General features: G+C 46.6%; 1 protein-coding gene across 3 annotated transcripts; it reads left to right on the top strand.

Moving 5' to 3' along the window:
- The first annotated feature begins 13,297 nt into the window (after positions 1-13,297).
- Positions 13,298-19,276, top strand: LOC125545892 (mitochondrial thiamine diphosphate carrier 2). Of its 3 annotated transcripts, none has more exons than XM_048709950.1 (8): positions 13,298-13,585; positions 14,689-14,805; positions 15,802-15,913; positions 16,189-16,316; positions 17,399-17,551; positions 18,056-18,193; positions 18,368-18,564; positions 18,938-19,276. In XM_048709950.1, exons 1-8 carry the CDS (start codon positions 13,448-13,450, stop codon positions 18,963-18,965), a joined length of 1,011 nt encoding a protein of 336 aa, XP_048565907.1. In that variant the 5' UTR covers positions 13,298-13,447; the 3' UTR covers positions 18,966-19,276. The 3 variants fall into 3 exon arrangements, 2 of the variants coding, with proteins under 2 accessions (XP_048565907.1, XP_048565906.1); XR_007300345.1 differs by having other exon boundaries at positions 13,299-13,585; positions 18,368-18,761; XM_048709949.1 differs by having other exon boundaries at positions 13,302-13,585; positions 14,689-14,797.
- The last annotated feature ends 818 nt before the right edge of the window (positions 19,277-20,094 follow it).

Raw genomic sequence — 20,094 nt, 5'->3', positions numbered from 1 at the left:
GATTAGTATAGGCGGTCGCTGTTTTTTTTTCACTTTGTTATTATCTTCTCTGTGTTTTGTCCCGAAAACTCTTCATGCATATCTCAATCCCATCGCCCCCGCCCGGCCGCTCACCACCGTAGCTCCATATAAAAGGCCCCCAACTCCTCCGAAGGTGGAGGTCACCAGTGTTCGCTCACGCTTCACTGAAGCACCCACGCGCCGGCCAGCGTCTCGACGAAAAACCTACCGCCGCGCCCTTATCCTCCCTTCCTCTCTTCTCTCTGCCGGAGCCTGAGGGTAGGCCGCACGAGCACAGAGCATGCCGTGCACGGGAGCTCCGGCTTCTACCGGCGCGAACAGGAGGTATGCAGGGATGTGGTGGCGCGGACGAGGGACGGTGGCACGGTATATGGTGTGGAGAGAGAGGGGTCGTAGTCCACGGGCTGATGGCGGCGGCGGCGACGACGGTCTCCACTGCGCCTATACCCGCGGCGATGGCGCCTCAAATTTCCGCAGGGCGGCTGTCGGTAGCAACATGGCCTCCGTGTCGTGGCTCTCGACTGCGGAGATCCTATGGCCCCATCCTCCTCCCCGCGACGACACCCATGTCTTTCGGCTTCGGCGAGGGGTGGATTCAGAGCGCGGGTCGCCGTGGCGGCCAGCTGCGTGGAAGTTAGGCCTCCACCTTGAGTTAGGGACGGGAGACACGCGTATGCAACCCAGCACGCGAGGCTGGCGACCTCGGCCGCTAAGGTGACGACGACGCATGAGTTCGGTGCGATGCACGCGAGTGTGCCCTAGACACGACGAGCATGGACTGCTAGGCCTTGGGCAACGATCAGATCTTACGTGCTTCCGGTGCAATTCATGCAAGGTCGATGTGCTGGCGACCGCCAAGAGCAACTGGAGGTCCGTGGCCAGTGCCGACGCCGCTACCCTCGCGCTCCTCATTCTTGCCAATTGCCTCGGCTGTTGCGGCCTCCATGTCAACGCCGCTGCGGCGACGACCGTTACTATTGATCGCTTATTTTTTTCGTTCATTGGGGACGGGATGGTTGATTTCATGATTCGGGTTGAGAGAATCAGATTTGACAAACCCTATGAGATAAGAGTCAAGCAATTTTGTCTTTTTGCAGTAATTTTGATATACTTGTGGTCTTACCGTATCAGTTTCCATTACAGGAGTACAGGGTGAAGACTGATGATGCATGCTTCTTTGTTCAATGGCTGGATGCAGAATGTGAGTGCATGAGCCGTGGCTATATTTGTTGGGGAACGTTGCAGAAAACAAAAAATTTCCTACGGTTTCACCAAGATCCATCTAGGAGTTCATCTAGCAACGAGTGATTGGATTGCATCTACATACCTTTGTAGATCACGCGCAGAAGCGTTCAAAGAACGGGGATGAGGAAGGCGTACTCGACGTGATCCAAATCACTGGAGATCCTAGCGCCGAATGGACGGCACCTCCGCGTTCAACACACGTACGGTCAGCGTAACGTCTCCTTCTTCTTGATCCAGCAAGGGGGAAGGAGAGGTTGAGGAAGATGGCTCCAACAGCAGCACGACGGCGTGGTGGTGGTGGAGCTGCAGTACTCCGGCAGGGCTTCGCCAAGCACTATGGAGGAGGAGGATGTGTTGGAGAGGGAGAGGGAGGCACCAAAGGCAAGGGTGAGAGGTCCTCCCTTCCCCCCACTATATATAGGGGGCCTAGGGGGGGCGCCGGCCCTAGGAGATGCAATCTCCTAGGGGGACGGCGGCCAAGGGAGGAATCCCTCCTCCCCAAGGCACCTAGGAGGTGCCTTCCCCTTCTAGGACTCTTCCTTTAGGGTTTCCCCCACCCTAGGCGCATGGGCCCTAGGGGGAAGTGACGCCCCAGCCCACTTTGGGCTGGATCCCTTCCCACTTCAGCCCATGGGGCCCTCCGGGATAGGTGGCCCCACCCGGTGGACCCCCGGGACCCTTCCGGTGGTCCCGGTACAATACCGATGACCCCGAAACTTGTCCCGATGGCCGAAATAGCACTACCTACATATAATTCTTTACCTCCGGACCATTCCGGAACTCCTCGTGACGTCCGGGATCTCATCGGGACTCCGAACAACATTCGGGTTACTGCATATACATATCCCTACAACCCTAGCGTCACCGAACCTTAAGTGTGTAGACCCTACGGGTTCGGAAGACATGTAGACATGACCGAGATCGCTCTCCGGTCAATAACCAACAGCGGGATCTGGATACCCATGTTGGTTCCCACATGCTCCTCGATGATCTCATCGGATGAACCACAATGTCGAGGATTCAAGCAACCCCGTATACAATTCCCTTTGTCAATCGGTATGTTACTTGCCCGAGATCTGATCGTCGGTATCCCAATACCTCGTTCAATCTCGTTACCGGCAAGTCACTTTACTCGTACCGTAATGCATGATCCCGTGACCAGACACTTGGTCACTTTGAGCTCATTATGATGATGCATTACCGAGTGGGCCCAGTGATACCTCTCCGTCATACGGAGTAGTGACAAATCCCAGTCTTGATCCGTGTCAACCCAACAGACACTTTCGGAGATACCTGTAATGTACCTTTATAGTCACCCAGTTACGTTGTGACGTTTGGCACACCCAAAGCACTCCTACGGTATCCGGGAGTTACACGATCTCATGGTCTAAGGAAAAGATACTTGACATTGGATTGGGTCAGAAAACCTTTATAGCCACCCAGCTATGTTTAGGATTGGGTCTTGTCCATCACATCATTCTCCTAATGATGTGATCTCGTTATCAATGACATCCAATGTCCGTAGTCAGAAAACCATGACTATCTGTTGATCAACGAGCTAGTCAACTAGAGGCTTACTAGGGACATGTTGGTGTCTATTATTCACACATGTATTACGATTTCCAGATAACACAATTATAGCATGAATAAAGACAATTATCATGAACAAGGAAATATAATAATAATCCTTTTATTATTGCCTCTAGGGCATATTTCCAACAGAGTCTCCCCACTTGCACTAGAGTCAATAATCTAGTTACATTGTGATGAATCGAACACCCATGGAATTCTGGTGTTGATCATGTTTTGCTCTAGGGAGAGGTTTAGTCAACGGATCTGCTACATTCAGGTCCGTATGTACTTTACAAATATCTATGTCTCCATCTTGAACATTTTCACGAATGGAGTTGAAGCGACGCTTGATGTGCCTTGTCTTCTTGTGAAACCTGGGCTCCTTGACAAGTGCAATAGCTCTAGTGTTGTCACAGAAGAGTTTGATTGGCCCCGATGCATTGGGTATGACTCCTAGGTCGGTGATGAACTCCTTCACCCAAATTGCTTCATGCGCTGCCTCCGAGGCTGCCATGTACTCCGCTTCACATGTAGATCCCGCCACGACGCTCTGCTTGCAACTGCACCAGCTTACTGCCCCACCATTTAAAATATACACGTATCCGGTTTGTGACTTAGAGTCATCCAGATCTGTGTCGAAGCTAGCGTCGACGTAACCCTTTACGACGAGCTCTTCGTCACCTCCATAAACGAGAAACATTTCCTTAGTCCTTTTCAGGTACTTCAGGATATTCTTGACCGCTGTCCAGTGTTCCTTGCCGGGATTACTTTGGTACCTTCCTACCAAACTTACGGCAAGGTTTACATCAGGTCTGGTACACAGCATGGCATACATAATAGAACCTATGGCCGAGGCATAGGGGATGACACTCATCTCTTCTATATCTTCTACCGTGGTCGGACATTGAGCTGAGCTCAATTTCACACCTTGTAACACAGGCAAGAACCTCTTCTTAGACTAATCCATATTGAATTTCTTCAATATCTTATCAAGGTATGTGCTTTGTGAAAGACCTATGAGGCGTCTTGATCTATCTCTATAGATCTTGATGCCTAATATATATGCAGCTTCTCCAAGGTCCTTCATTGAAAAACTCTTATTCAAGTAGGCCTTAATGCTGTCCAAGAGTTCTATATCATTTCCCATCAAAAGTATGTCATCTACATATAATATGAGAAATGCTACAGAGCTCCCACTCACTTTTTTGTAAACGCGGGCTTCTCCATAAGTCTGCGTAAATCCAAATGCTTTGATCATCTCATCAAAGCGAATGTTCCAACTCCGAGATGCTTGCACCAGCCCATAAATCGAGCGTTGGAGCTTGCACACCTTGTCAGCATTCTTAGAATCGACAAAACCTTCCGGCTGCATCATATACAACTCTTCCTTAAGGAAACCATTAAGGAATGCCGTTTTGACGTCCATTTGCCATATCTCATAATCATAGAATGCGGCAATTGCTAACATGATTCGGACGGACTTTAGCTTCGCTACCGGTGAGAAAGTTTCATCGTAGTCAACCCCTTGAACTTGTCGATAACCCTTAGCGACAAGCCGAGCTTTATAGATGGTCACATTACCATCTGCGTCAGTCTTCTTCTTAAAGATCCATTTATTTTCTATGGCTCGCCGCTCTACGGGCAAGTCAGTCAAAGTCCATACTTCGTTTTCATACATGGATCCTATCTCGGATTTCATGGCTTCTAGCCATTTGTCGGAATCCGGACCCGCCATCGCTTCTTCATAGTTCGAAGGTTCACCGTTGTCTAACAACATGATTTCCAAGACAGGGTTGCCGTACCACTGTGGCGCGGAACGTGTCCTTGTGGACCTACGAATTTCAGTAGGAGCTTGATCAGAAGTATCTTGATCATCATCATTAACTTCCTCTCTAGTCGGTGCAGGCACCTCAGGAACATTTTCTTGAGTTGCACCATTTTCCGGTTCAAGAGGTAATACTTCATCAAGTTCTACTTTCCTCCCACTTACTTCTTTCGAGAGAAACTCTTTCTCTATAAAGGATCCATTCTTGGCAACAAAGATCTTGCCTTCGGATCTGAGGTAGAAGGTATACCCAATAGTTTCTTTAGGGTATCCTATGAAGACGCATTTCTCCGACTTGGGTTCGAGCTTTTCAGGTTGAAGTTTCTTGACATAAGCATCGCATCCCCAAACTTTTAGAAACGACAGCTTAGGTTTTTTCCCAAACCATAATTCATACGGTGTCATCTCAACGGATTTTGACGGAGCCCTATTAAAGTGAATGCGGCAGTCTCTAAAGCATACTCCCAAAAAGATAGCGGTAAATCGGCAAGAGACATCATAGATCGCACCATATCTAATAGAGTGCGATTATGACGTTCGGACACACCATTACGCTGAGGTGTTCCAGGCGGCGTGACTTGTGAAACTATTCCACATTTTCTTAAGTGTGTGCCAAACTCGTGACTCAAGTATTCTCCTCCACGATCTGATCGCAGGAACTTGATTTTCCTGTCACGTTGATTCTCAACCTCACTCTGAAATTCTTTGAACTTTTCAAAGGTCTCAGACTTGTGTTTCATTAAGTAGACATACCCATATCTACTCAAGTCATCAGTGAGGGTGAGAACATAACGATAGCCACCGCGAGCCTCAACACTCATTGGACCTCACACATCAGTATGTATGATTTCCAATAAGTTGGTTGCTCGCTCCATTGTTTCTGAGAACGGAGTCTTGGTCATTTTACCCATGAGGCATGGTTCGCACGTGTCAAATGATTCGTAATTAAGAGACTCCAAAAGTCCATCAGCATGGAGCTTCTTCATGCGTTTGACACCTATGTGACCAAGGCGGCAGTGCCACAAGTATGTGGGACTATCATTATCAATCTTACATATTTTGGTACTCACACTATGAACATGTGTAGCATTACGCTCGAGATTCATTAAGAATAAACCATTCACCATCGGAGCATGACCATAAAACATATCTCTCATATAAATAGAACAACCATTATTCTCGGATTTAAATGAGTAGCCATCTCGAATTAAACGAGATCCTGATACAATGTTCATGCTCAAAGTTGGCACTAAATAACAATTATTAAGGTTTAAAACTAATCCCGAAGGTAAATGTAGAGGTAGCGTGCCGACGGCGATCACACTGACCTTGGAACCATTCCCGACGCGCATCGTCACCTCGTCCTTCGCCAGTCTCCGCTTATTCCGCAGCTCCTGTTTTGAGTTACAAATGTGAGCAAACGCACCGGTATCAAATACCCAGGAGCTACTACGAGTACTGGTAAGGTACACATCAATTACATGTATATCACATATACCTTTCGTTTTGCCGGCCTTCTTGTCCGCTAAGTATTTGGGGCAGTTCCGCTTCCAGTGACCACTTTCCTTGCAATAAAAGCACTCAGTCTCGGGCTTGGGTCCATTCTTTGGCTTCTTCCCGGCAGCTTGCTTGCCGGGCGTGGCAACTCCCTTGCCGTCCTTCTTGAAAGCTTTCTTACCCTTGCCCTTCTTGAACTTAGTGGTTTTATTCACCATCAACACTTGATGTTCCTTTTTGACTTCTACCTCAGCTGATTTCAGCATTGCAAATACTTCAGGAATGGTCTTTTCCATCCCCTGCATATTGAAGTTCATCACAAAGCTCTTGTAGCTCGGTGGAAGCGACTGAAGGATTCTGACAATGACCGCGTCATCCGGGAGATTAACTCCCAGCTGAGTCAAGCGATTATGCAACCCAGACATAGTGAGTATGTGCTCACTGACATAACTGTTTTCCTCCATCTTACAGCTGAAGAACTTGTCGGAGACTTGATATCTCTCGACCCGGGCATGAGTTTGGAAAACCATTTTCAGCTCTTCGAACATCTCATATGCTCCGTGTCTCTCAAAACGCTTTTGGAGCCCCGGCTCTAAGCTATAAAGCATGCCGCACTGAACGAGGGAGTAGTCATCGGTACGTGCCTGCCAAGCGTTCATAACGTCTTGTTCTGCAGGGAGAACAGGTGCGTCACCCAGCGGTGCTTGTAGGACATAATCTTTCTTGGCAGCTATGAGGATGATCCTCAGGTTCCGGACCCAGTCCGTGTAGTTGCTGCCATCGTCTTTCAGCTTGGTTTTCTCTAGGAACGCGTTGAAGTTGAGGACTACGTTGGCCATTTGATCTACAAGACATATTGTAAAAGTTTTAGACTAAGTTCATGATAATTAAGTTCATCTAATCAAATTATTCAATGAACTCCCACTTAGATAGACATCCCTCCAGTAATCTAAGTATAACATGATCCGAGTTAACTAGGCCGTGTCCGATCATCACGTGAGACGGTCTAGTCAACATCGGTGAACATCTTCATGTTGATCGTATCTTCTATACGACTCATGCTCGACCTTTCGGTCTTCTGTGTTCCGAGGCCATGTCTGTACATGCTAGGCTCGTCAAGTCAACCTAAGTGTTTGCATGTGTAAATCTGTCTTACACCCGTTGTATGTGAACGTTAGAATCTAACACCCGATCATCACGTGGTGCTTCAAAACAATGAACTGTCGCAACGGTGCACAGTTAGGGGGAACACTTTCTTGAAATTATTATGAGGGATCATCTTATTTACTACCATCGTTCTAAGCAAACAAGATGCAGAAACATGATAAACATCACATGCAATCAAATAATAATAGTGACATGATATGGCCAATATCACATAGCTCCTTTGATCTCCATCTTGGGGCTCCATGATCATCTTGTCACCGGCATGACACCATGATCTCCATCATCATGATCTCCATCATCGTGTCTCCATGAAGTTGCTCGCCAACTATTACTTCTACTACTACGGCTAACACGTTTAGCAATAAAGTAAAGTAATTTACATGGCGTTTCTCAATGACACGCAGGTCATACAAAAAATAAAGACAACTCCTATGGCTCCTGCCGGTTGTCATACTCATCGACATGCAAGTCGTGATTCCTATTACAATAGCATGAACATCTCATACATCACATATATATCATTCATCATTTATCACAACTTTGGCCATATCATATCACAAAGCACTTGCTGCAAAAACAAGTTAGACGTCGTCTAATTGTTGTTTGCAAGTTTTACGTGGCTGAAACAGGGTTCTAGAAAGAACGTTTTCTTACCTACGTGAAAGCCACAATGTGATTTGTCAACTTCTATTTACCCTTCATAAGGACCCTTTTCATCGAATCCGCTCCAACTAAAGTGGGAGAGACAGACACCCGCCAGCCACCTTATGCAACTTGTGCATGTTAGTCAGTGGAACCGGTCTCACGTAAGTGTACGTGTAATGTTGGTCCGGGCCGCTTCATCCCACAATACCGTTGAAGCAAGATAAGACTAGTAGCGGCAAGAAAGTTGAAAACATCAACGCCCACAACAAATTGTGTTCTACTCGTGCAAGAGAACTACGCATAGACCTAGCTCATGATGCCACTGTTGGGGAACGTTGCAGAAAACAAAAATTTTCCTACGGTTTCACCAAGATCCATCTAGGAGTTCATCTAGCAACGAGTGATTGGATTGCATCTACATACCTTTGTAGATCACGCGCGGAAGCGTTCAAAGAACGGGGATGACGAAGGCGTACTCGACGTGATCCAAATCACCGGAGATCCTAGCGCCGAACGGACGGCACCTCCGCGTTCAACACACGTACGGTCAGCGTAACGTCGCCTTCTTCTTGATCCAGCAAGGGGGAAGGAGAGGTTGAGGAAGATGGCTCCAACAGCAGCACGATGGCGTGGTGGTGGTGGAGCTGCAGTACTCCGGCAAGGCTTCGCCAAGCACTATGGAGGAGGAGGATGTGTTGGAGAGGGAGAGGGAGGCACCAAAGGCAAGGGTGAGAGGTCCTCCCTTCCCCCCACTATATATAGGGGGCCTAGGGGGGGCGGGCGGCGGCCAAGGGAGGAATCCCTCCTCCCCAAGGCACCTAGGAGGTGCCTTCCCCTTCTAGGACTCTTCCTTTAGGGTTTCCCCCACCCTAGGCGCATGGGCCCTAGGGGAAGTGGTGCCCCAGCCCACTTTGGGCTGGATCCCTTCCCACTTCAGCCCATGAGGCCCTCCGGGATAGGTGGCCCCACCCGGTGGACCCCCGGGACCCTTCCGGTGGTCCCGGTACAATACCTGTGACCCCGAAACTTGTCCCGATGGCCGAAATAGCACTTCCTACATATAATTCTTTACCTCCGGACCATTTCGGAACTCCTAGTGACGTCCGGGATCTCATCCGAGACTCCGAACAACATTCGGGTTACTGCATATACATATCCCTACAACCCTAGCGTCACCGAACCTTAAGTGTGTAGACCCCACGGGTTCGGAAGACATGTAGACATGACCGAGATCGCTCTCCGGTCAATAACCAACATCGGGATCTGGATACCCATGTTGGTTCCCACATGCTCCTCAATGATCTCATCGGATAAACCACGATGTCGAGGATTCAAGCAACCCCGTATACAATTCCCTTTATCAATCGGTATGTTACTTGCCCGAGATCTGATCGTCGGTATCCCAATACCTCGTTCAATCTCGTTACCGGCAAGTCACTTTACTCGTACCGTAATGCATGATCCCGTGACCAGACACTTGGTCACTTTGAGCTCATTATGATGATGCATTACCGAGTGGGCCCAGTGATACCTCTCCGTCATACGGAGTGACAAATCCCAGTCTTGATCCGTGTCAACCCAACAGACACTTTCGGAGATACCCGTAGTATACCTTTATAGTCACCCAGTTACGTTGTGACGTTTGGTACACCCAAAGCACTCCTACGGTATCCGAGAGTTACACGATCTCATGGTCTAAGGAAAGGATACTTGACATTGGAAAACTCTAGCAAACGAACTGTACGATCTTGTGCTATGTTTAGGATTGGGTCTTGTCTATCACATCATTCTCCTAATGATGTGATCTCGTTATCAATGACATCCAATGTCCATAGTCAGGAAACCATGACTATCTGTTGATCAACGAGCTAGTCAACTAGAGGCTTACTAGGGACATGTTGGTGTCTATTATTCACACATGTATTACGATTTCCGGATAACACAATTATAACATGAATAAAGACAATTATCATGAACAAGGAAATATAATAATAATCCTTTTATTATTGCCTCTAGGGCATATTTCCAACAATATTTTCCATCACAATTCTTCATGTGCTTGCTCAAAATATTAAAATTTATTTGAATATATATTGGAACTGCAGTCTTGATAGCCGTTGGATCGTGACTTATTGTGTTGTCCTTCTGGTCAGTATTTGTGAGATATCTATCGACGATGGCAAGAAGGCTGTTGCTTCTCATTTCTTGGTTGTTCAGTAGTTAAGGAGCTAGAGACATATATGCATACTTTTTTTTCTTATGGGAAACTAACTGAAACATCTCTTTGGGATGAAGGTGAATACGTGTAAAAATGTTATATATATGCAATACGTGTAAAAATGTTATTTATTGTTAGGTCTTTTAGGGATTATTACAAGGTAATATGTGTAGAAATGATATATACTCCATCCGTCCCAAAATATAAGAACGTTTTTTACACTAGCATAGTGTCAAAAACATTCTTATATTTTGGGAAAGAAGGAGTACATCAATACATCCTTAAAAACGACGCGTCCATGACCATTCACTGGGGGAGAGGCAACAAGCAACAAACGACAGCACATTTGGAGCAGTGGGCACTATAACGTCCGTTCGTTGCGTAGAAAAGTCGGCTAAGGCTAGCCATAGTGGGGGTAACATAACTAGTATCATATACTTGAGACTCGCAAACATGCTTACATGACAGGAAATTAAAAAAAAGAAAGGGTTATAGTAACATAGGTAGATACCATAACATAATAAATGTTATGCTACTATGTGTCACCATGGCAATAAATAAGACCATCTATGATACTATTTTATGATATTATGTACTATAAATATAGTATTATACACTAGTATCATATGCATGATACTAGTATATATTACTCCCCCTATGACCAACTTAAACCGCGGTGAAACGCCCGAATTTGGCAAACCACGTGCGAGCCGCGGCATATGCCGCCGAGGTTCCGGCTCCGGCGTAGCAATGCAGATCAGCCGACCTACCGGATAGTGACACGTACGTATATTATGTTTTGGCACGCGACGCGAGCGCCAGCGCCGAGCACTAGCATCCGCAGCCAGCCAGGCACGTCGCCTCCAGCTCCAGAATATCTCATGCATTATTCGCAAAAAAGAAAAAAGAATATCTCATGCATCCTCCTCCTCAAATCAAAAGAATTAAAAAATAATTCGCACGGACGAGACCACGAGGTCCACGATGCGTCGTCTGCTTCTCACGAGCACTTGCTTGATACCGCTCAAAAAAAAAAACAGCACTTGCTTGATATATAATCCTCATCAACAGCATAGATAAGATCGATGCACTTCTTTTCTGGAGGGATAAGGCACACACCTTTTCTTTTAACAGTGAATATACACCTTTTTTCTTCTTTTTAGCATGACCGACCAGAGTGCAATGCGTCTGTTGTCACCCCCCACGACCAATCAAACTTCATTATTTCATTGAAGGGACCACGGTGAGAGATTCTGCCCCTGAATTTTGATTAAAAGGGACCAAAAGTCAATAATAATACGTAAGAGCAACTTCAACAGGTCGGTTAGATGGCGCTTTTGTTCGTTTTTTATTTGTTTGGGTCGGCCTGGCGGACACAAACGTCCGGCGCTGTGCTTGGATTGACGCGAGCACTCAACGCTGACCCGACCCATTTCACCGACGCGTCAAAAAAAAGTATTACAAGCATTTAAAAAAAATACATGCATTTAATTAAACATAAAAGCCGGTCACGAAGGCCGGCAAAAGTCCACATTACATTAATTAAACACTAAAAACTAAACGACACGCTGACCTAGACGTCCTCCTCGGCGGCGGCGTCTGTGTCAGAACCGGCGAGGTCGATCAACGTCGGCGCAGGGCCAGCCCAGGGGAACGCCGTGTTCCAGAGGGCGGCGATGTCGGGTTGTGCCGCCGCTGCCTGGGCCTGGCGCGCCTCCTCTTCGGCCTCGCGCTCGAGCATCTGCAAGCGCTCGCCCTCCCGGCGCTCCTCGGCCAGCCGAACGCGGCGCCAGTGGTCGAGGTAGGCTGCCTCCTACTTCTTCGTCGCCCCGAGCCAGATCGGCGGAGCGCTGACCCAATCGCGCACTACTCCGGTCTAGGAGTAGCGCTCGAGGTAGGCCGGCTCCTCCGGCTCGGCTTTGGGCAGGGACGGCGAGGTCACCGGCGGCACGACGCAGTCGCCCGCCGCGGAGAGGGCCATGGCCTCCGCCATGGCAGCCTCGAAAGCCGCCTCATCCGCCTCCCTCCATCGCTCTCCTTAATGGCCGCCTGGTAGGCGGCCTCGGCCTCCTGGTCCTCGTCGCGGACGACAAGCGCGGGCGGCGGCAGGCTGTGGTCAACATCGCGAACGCCGCGTCGCCTCGCCTCCTCGTGCTCGAAGACGAACCATCGAGCCCAGTTGGGCGAGTCGACGGCGAAGTGCGGTTCGGCGCGCTGCTCCGACGTCAGCAACGCCCGCCGGCGCAGCACCTCCTTCGCATGGGCCCTCGCCGTCCGCGGCGCCGCCGGCACTGGGATCCTCTCCGGATCCAAATGCCAGTCATGCGGCAGCGTCACGTCGGGGTACGGCAGAGGCACGCGGTGGTGCCAGTGCCACTCGGCCTGGTGCAACGACACGTTGAGGCGCTGTCTCTGCCGAGGAGCGCGCGCCGGCGCAGGGAGGGAGGGGGAATGGCGGGCGGGGGCCTTGCCCTTGCGTCTGCTGCCGATGTCGGAGAAGAAGCCCGTGTTGGCGGTGGTTAGGGTTGTCGCCGGCGTGGGGACATGGGTGACCAGATGAGGACAGGGGCCGAATGGTAGTGGATGAGGACAGCCCCGTCGCACGCCCGACAAGGACGACCGTCGTCGCTGACGCGTGACCCAAGATGGGCGGTCGTCATAAATTATGTTGACCGTTGTAGTTGGACGGTCGCCAGGTGGGAACGCAGCGAACAACGAGGAGACGCGGGGCGCGTTCGTGCCGACGAATTCCAGACACAATTTTAGGTCGGAAATGGATCGGCGCGAACGCCGGGCAGACATGATTTAAATTGGGTCGGCGCATTGGGCCGCCATTTTTATTCACACCGACCCAAACAAACGCGGGCAGACGAAATAAGTCGCTCGATTGAAGTTGCTCTAATAGTAAGGCCATAGACTAGACGCCTTTCTTCAACGGCAGGGCTCGGCTGCGGTCAAAATTAGAGACCACTGATTGATACTAGCTCGGGCCAAAAGGGATAAAAAATGTGGAAACTGAAAAAGAAAGCGCGCGATTTATGGGTCACTACAAAGAAAAGATACCGCCTTCTCCCCAGCAGAAACGGAAACGGAAACCTGGCCCGCCCGCCCACCACCGTCCCAACTCCCAAGAGCCAAAAGAGAGGCGAGAGACCTGGCCTGGCCGCCTCCTTCACACAAGCCGCCCAGCCCCGCCCCGCCCCCTCGTCCCTCTGCGCGTCGCCTTGCCTCGCGCCGCCGCGGCCGCCGTCGTCGCCATGGGTGCGGGCGCGGGCGCGGCGGAGGAGCCGTCGCAGACGCGGCGGGCGCTGGTCGACACGGCCGCGGGCGCCATCTCCGGGGGCATCTCCCGCACCGTCACCTCCCCCCTCGACGTCATCAAAATCCGGTTCCAGGTCCCCCTCCCCCTTGAACCCACCCTCCAATTTCGATTGTTTCCCCGCTGCCCAATTTGGGAGCCGGTAGCCGCGAATTCGTCGTGCCGCCAGGCTGGGGTTAGTGGGGGGAATTTTTCTGGTATGTTTCGGGTAGGAAGCCGTAGGGATCGCGCGTGCGCTGGCTGGAGGATGCGGCTGTCTCCGCGGATTCGCGCGTGCATTTGTTTGTCCCCAGGAAATTGGGGCCGGGGGCTTCAGGAGGCCCCGGGTGTCCGCGTCTGGCGCGGATTCACGACGGGCGTGGGAGAGCTGCCTGGTTTGGGGAATTTTGCGGGTGCATTTGGGCCATTCGGGAGCACACGCTCACAATTTAGTTAACCCGTGGCCATGAGGAAATTCTGGGAGCTGTTTTGTTGTTCGAGCAAGCATGGCGGGGTTTCGAATAAATTCTCTACTGTTTAGCGTACCTGGGCGTCACTGTTTGAATCATTTAGTGCTCAGTTTGATGCTAACGAAATCCGTGTCAGAGCTGCTGTTGAATTCTGATGTTTGAAGATATACTGCGAGAATCAGTATTTCTGGAGCATCACTCCGGTAAACCGCTTTGTGATGAGCTGACGCTCCTTGCTCTTAAGGATTTCCTTGGAGGGAAAATGTAGCTATCTTACCACTTTGGGATGCTGAAGAGCTGCCTCCTGTTATGTACCTTCTTAATACCATTTCTTATTACCGTCCCTTTTGTGGCTTGTTCACCCTTGATTGCACAAAGATCTGCCTATCCTTTTGCAAATGTTTCGTATTACATCACTGTTTTTGGTTTGAACACTGTTACATAAACTCAGATGATCATTTTGTGGGAGTTTTGGTTGATTGAGTTTTAGGGGTCTTATTTGTCAGAGATTGGAATATGATGGAATTTATTTTAGTTAGATACCTACTGATTACACTCTTTATACGGCAGAATAGTATTTTCTGACGTGTTTTCTTCACTAGATTGACGACTTCTTTTCTAAATCTTGACCGTTGTATTGAAGCACTCATAATTGCGTTGGATGCAGCCTAACTGTAGCAATCTATAATCATATTTTGGTTACTGATATGCTCTTCAATGCCTTTTTCAGGTTCAATTAGAGCCGACGGCAAAATGGGGTGTACTTCGGAGGGATGTCTATGGACCTTCCAAGTACACTGGACTTATGCAAGCAACTAAAGATATTCTGCGAGAGGAAGGTTTGCCGGTATCTGCTTTTCTTCAAACACTCAGCTCATGCTTTATTTAGATAAACTTGTCCATGGACTGGTGATCATTAACTTGTTTTCTCATGCTAAATGTCAGCCTTAATATTTATCTGTGAGGTTTGTTCTGTGAATCTTACCAGGCTGAACATGGGCCTAGAATTGAGGGTTACAGTCATGCTAGTTCTTAGTTGTAAATTATGCTTGGGGAGGGGAGTCCAATGCTATAGTCGGTATGGAACAATGCTAACTGCTATGATCAGTATTTAGTGGACTGATCCAATTCTTGGCGGGGTCTTAATTTAACGAGTAAATTACAAAAAACGACCACATTCGGGGAAGTGGTAACAAAGAACTGCCGTTTTGGGGGCTGGGTCATGAAATAATACTGTTCCTGGGCTGAGAGCGTTTTGACAGCGAATCTGATTACCTGGGCCTGTATGTCTGGGCTGATGTGGCGTTTCTGGTGCCACGTGAGTTTTTTACTAGTCTACCTGTACGTCCCAACTGCCATGTACTCTCCCGTCTCTCTCTAGGCGACGTGCAGCCGTGGCTCAGCGAGGCGCACAAGTCTCCCCCCCCCCTCCCCCCCCTCCCTTCCTCCCTCTTGATGGCATGCAGCCGTGGCTCAGTGACGCTCAGAAGACCTCATCATTGGTAAACGCTTCACGTCTCCTGAGGTGGGGCGCCCGAAATGTTGTCTGGCTGCTTGTGATGAATCTTCAATCCATCAGTTCTCCACGAATATATCAAATGGCTGACATGTAGTGTTATATTGCTTTTTACTTATGAGGTTATGTCATTGGTTGCTGGCTTTTTTGGGAAGTGCTTATTCCCTAGATTTCTATTCTGATATCTAATTTGCTTCTTTTTCGCCCCCGGCACTTCTTTTGGTTTATCTACCTTGGGTTTATGCATGCTCTATGTTTGATTTAAATAGTCCATCTAAAACAATTCCATGAAATATGCTCTTACTGTGCAAGATGCTGATCTTTCAGGGATTCTGGAGAGGAAATGTTCCAGCCTTGTTTATGTATATGCCATATACAGCTATACAATTCACAGTTCTACACAAGCTAAAAACATTTGCATCTGGTTCATCGAGAACAGGTATGCCCTTTCAGCTTGGTTTTCGGTCTATATTTTAAAATTAATTACAAATGTCATCCTAGTAAGTGCTTGCAGTAGATAATAGTTTTTTACCCAAACTTTTAATTTGTACAATTGATACATTATGAAATTTGATACTCCCAGAATTATATTGCTATTTGGGAATCTCATCTCAGTGAAATGAGAAATGTTCAAATCCATGTTTCAGAACTGAAGCTTTTAGTATGATTTCTCACATCTCTTTAGTACTTATCTGGTCTATTGTTTCTTCTCAGAGGATCATCTGCACTTAAGTCCTTACTTGTCTTACGTAAGTGGGGCTATCGCAGGAAGTGCAGCAACTGTAGGGTCATATCCATTTGACCTTCTCAGAACTATTCTTGCGTCACAGGGTGAACCGAAGGTAAATCTGATCTTATTTGTGATTTCTGGAACTGTTTGTTTCCTTGGAGTGTGAACATTTGAACTTAGTTGCAAACTTATGGTGCCACTAGTTTGGTTTTGCAAGATTGTAGTTAGATCCTTGGTCATCTTTCTTTACCTCGAGTACTTGTAGTGATTTGTAGTACTTCTGTACTTTACTTCCATGCCGATAGTTAGTACTCACTTTACTCATAATATGGACATATCATTGTTAGATTGCTTGAAGTTGAATCCTTTTGTTTTACGGTAGAGTTTCATTCAGTTTCATTTTCAACACAACGGACTTCCCCTTGCACCTTTTTTTGGTTTTGTCATGAAGCCCAGGCTTAATTTTTTTTCTTATTTTCTTTTCTGATCTTTTTTTAGTTTTGTGTTCCATCAAGTGTCAACTATCTGAACAAAAAAATTATTGTTCAGTTATACATGGCAAATCATTTTGTGCTAGCAACAGTTCAAGCCTTCAAGGTAGCCTTGAACAGAGAATTTATCTTCTGTACAGAACTTGAAAGAACATTGATAAATCATTAAATGAGAACACCTAGGAGCAAAGATATTGTTATTCTTTCCTTAAGGAGAAATAGCACCCAATTCTGAAGTAGAGGACTGTGACCTGAGTTGGGGGTGTATACCCACACCTCCCACCAACTGAGCTAGGCTCAGTGTACAATGTTGATTTGTTTATGTGATTCTAAAATAAAAACTGATATTTTAATTCATAATAAGAGTTTTTTTCATTCATAAACGTATTCACAATATGGAATACAATAAATCTTATAACTGCAATATACAAAATACAAGTACACTCATTGTCTTTTTTGGACCGTGCGTGATCATGCTCTTAAATATTTTTTTCAGCTGTGTGTGTTCTATCATTTTGTATTTTTTGAGATGCACATGTGAATACAAATCAAGTGTACACATTATATTACTATGCACTTATTCCCTGTGATTGATTTTTTGCACAATCATTGCAAGCCAACTGCTTGATGGATACTCTTGAGTTGACAATTCTATCATGATGCTTTCTTGTTGATTCACACAAAGTTGTATTTTTCTCTGTAGGTTTACCCCAATATGCGGTCTGCACTTGTTGATATAGTTCAAACTCGTGGTGTTCGAGGGCTGTATGCTGGTTTAACTCCAACTCTTGTTGAAATTATACCATATGCTGGCTTGCAGTTTGGTTCATACGACACTTTCAAACGTTCAATGATGGTAACAAAGCTAAACTCACAGTTTTACATGTACCCTCCAATGATTTGGAGAGGATCTATATAGATGATCTCAGCTGCGAGTTTTATCATATGATCGTATTAGATGTTGTACTCTTTCCTTAGTTTGTTATCCTTCTAGAATATGGGATATTGAGGTACCAAGAAATGCATTTTTTATGAAACACAAAGTATATGGCATGCTCATATAGGTAACAAGAAACTACTGGTGTTGTAACAATTTATTCAAGACAGGCTTTTTTTCACCAAAGAACTGGCTATGGACAGGGGTGCATGGAAGCTTGCTATCCATGTGCCCGAACCATGAGTTGGTCGCGAGATCTTATGGGTTTCACCTCTAGCCTACCCCAACTTGTTTGGGACTAAAGGCTTTGTTGTTGTTGTTGTTATTGTTATTGTAGGCTTGTTTCTTCATAAGAGAATTACACTTGATTTTTTTTCTTAACTTTGATTAGTATGTGTCTCTGACCGCAATTTTTTCCCATAGTCATGGAATAGATACAGATATGGAATTGAGGAGGATGACTCGGCATCAAGCTTCCAGCTATTTCTTTGTGGATTCGCAGCTGGAACATTTTCAAAAGCTGCATGTCACCCACTTGATGTTGTTAAGAAAAGATTCCAGGTAATTGGTCAATGAAATTTGCTGTTTTCCCATCCACATGTTTCATGAAATAAATCCCATCTGATGAAACCAAGCTGTATTATGATAGTTAAGAAATGATCACTAATATGGTTGTGAGACAATGCCGAGTCCTTGGTATATTTTGGAGCTAATATTTCTTCCAACAATTTGCAGATTGAAGGATTAAAACGTCATCCAAGGTATGGGGCGCGGATTGAGAGCAGCACATACAAGGGCATGTACCATGCCCTAACAGAGATAGTTGTTAAGGAGGGGTTTGGAGGCCTCTATAAAGGGCTTTTCCCATCGGTGGTGAAATCAGCTCCTGCTGGTGCAGTGACATTTGTGGCCTACGAATACATCTCGGACTGGTTAGAGTCATTACTCATGTGAAAGATCGCCATGCAGTATTCTTTCTCTCCTCGATTTGTTTTGAGTTGTCCATAGTCCTTCTCGGCATCTGTATTAGTAAATGGATTTGTGTCTGGAAGAGGCTGCATTTCCCTTGGATCTTGCAGCCAATTCAAGATTTTGGGAGCCTACAAAACCAGCCGGATCATTTATGCTTGTAAGCTTCTTTCATGCGATTTTGAAAACAACCTAAGTTACTCAAAATATGCAGTCAAATCCATGATTAAGCATTTGCCTTGCTAAGTATCTACTGAGCCAGGCATGCTGTTACAATTTTCTTGCATGTGCATCATGTCACACATGCAAGTTACTGAATCTGAAATTTTTTTACAGGATAGGGGCCAAGGCCGGAGTTGAGTGAGTCCTTCAATTGGATAAAGGAGCTAACAGTACCCGCATTCTCGTCATCAGCGGGAACTTTCAGTTGTTTGGAGACCGCAAGGTCGATGGAGAAAGAAAGTGCATACGATCATTCGTTGAGAGTTGATACCTGTAAAGCCTTACACATAGAGCGAGCTATTTTGCCGTTTTCTCTCCCTTAATTTTTTTGCCCCCCATCGCCTAATGTCATGATAGTGCATTCCTTGAGCTGTAACAGTGAGGCTGAGTAAAACTGATATAGAGCCTGTGACTTGTGATAAATGTCAAGAGCAGCAGGCATTTTTGTTGAGATGCAATCATCGTACGCTTGACTGCTTTTCACTTAACTGTTATCTTTGTCGATTTGCGGTTACATTTGTAGTATCTGTTTAAGCCATTTGCTTGCTTTGTTGCGTTGGTTATGTTTTTGCATGTCTCGGTACCGTGGAAGACTGGAAGTGAGTCGCTATGAATACACAAGCCTGCGCACTGCCAAGAGGTTCACTGATGCAACCTGCATTTGGTACCGGTCATGGCCTGTCTCTTCAGGCTAATGCGTCAGGAGGACGAATGAATGGGCAGCGATGTGGCGATTTATATTATGCAAATCATGTGCAATACAGGCTTTCAGCTATCTGTTCACCGCATCACAATGGCGGTAATGCAGGATTTCACATCTCCTCATTAAACTTGTATTTTTATTTGAACTTACGCTCTGCATAAGTGACCATCTTCGGCGGACTTGAAAATATTTATTTTTTTCAGTCAGTATTCAGATACGTACAGTAATTTTTACCTGTCACTTAAAACTTGCGAAAATCTCTATGCCGAAATCAGATGGTTTTTATATTCAACTTAGCTATGGTTATTTGTCAGTCGCCTAAGTAATAAAGAAACCTGTGTTTAATTTAAGATAAACCCAATGAAAAACTGATCTATTGCAGGATCTGTACCATCGATTTCCAAACCGTGCTGTAACACGTCAATGCCAGTGCGGATTGTACATATGCAACGGTGTTGAGCACATAAGAGCATTTCTAATCGATCCCATATAATTTAGAGGGGCAAATGTTTGAGTATCATTCGTAGTAGTATATTTGCTCCGCTAAAAATGCGGTTTCTAACTGATC

Source organism: Triticum urartu, chromosome 3, assembly GCF_003073215.2.
Source record: "Triticum urartu cultivar G1812 chromosome 3, Tu2.1, whole genome shotgun sequence".
Classification (NCBI taxonomy): domain Eukaryota; kingdom Viridiplantae; phylum Streptophyta; class Magnoliopsida; order Poales; family Poaceae; genus Triticum; species Triticum urartu.
Note: the sequence above shows the minus strand (reverse complement) of the source record. Positions and strands in the feature narration are given on the sequence as shown.

What these genes read in the sequence shown, in the direction of transcription:
- LOC125545892 (XM_048709950.1), top strand. Translation starts at nt 13,448, where the DNA reads ATGGGTGCGGGCGCGGGCGCGGCGGAGGAGCCGTCGCAGACGCGGCGG. An exon ending in CGTCACAGGGTGAACCGAAG is followed by an intron (nt 16,317 to 17,398) that starts GTAAATCTGATC and finishes TTTTCTCTGTAG; the next exon opens with GTTTACCCCAATATGCGGTC. An exon ending in TTGTTAAGAAAAGATTCCAG is followed by an intron (nt 18,194 to 18,367) that starts GTAATTGGTCAA and finishes AACAATTTGCAG; the next exon opens with ATTGAAGGATTAAAACGTCA.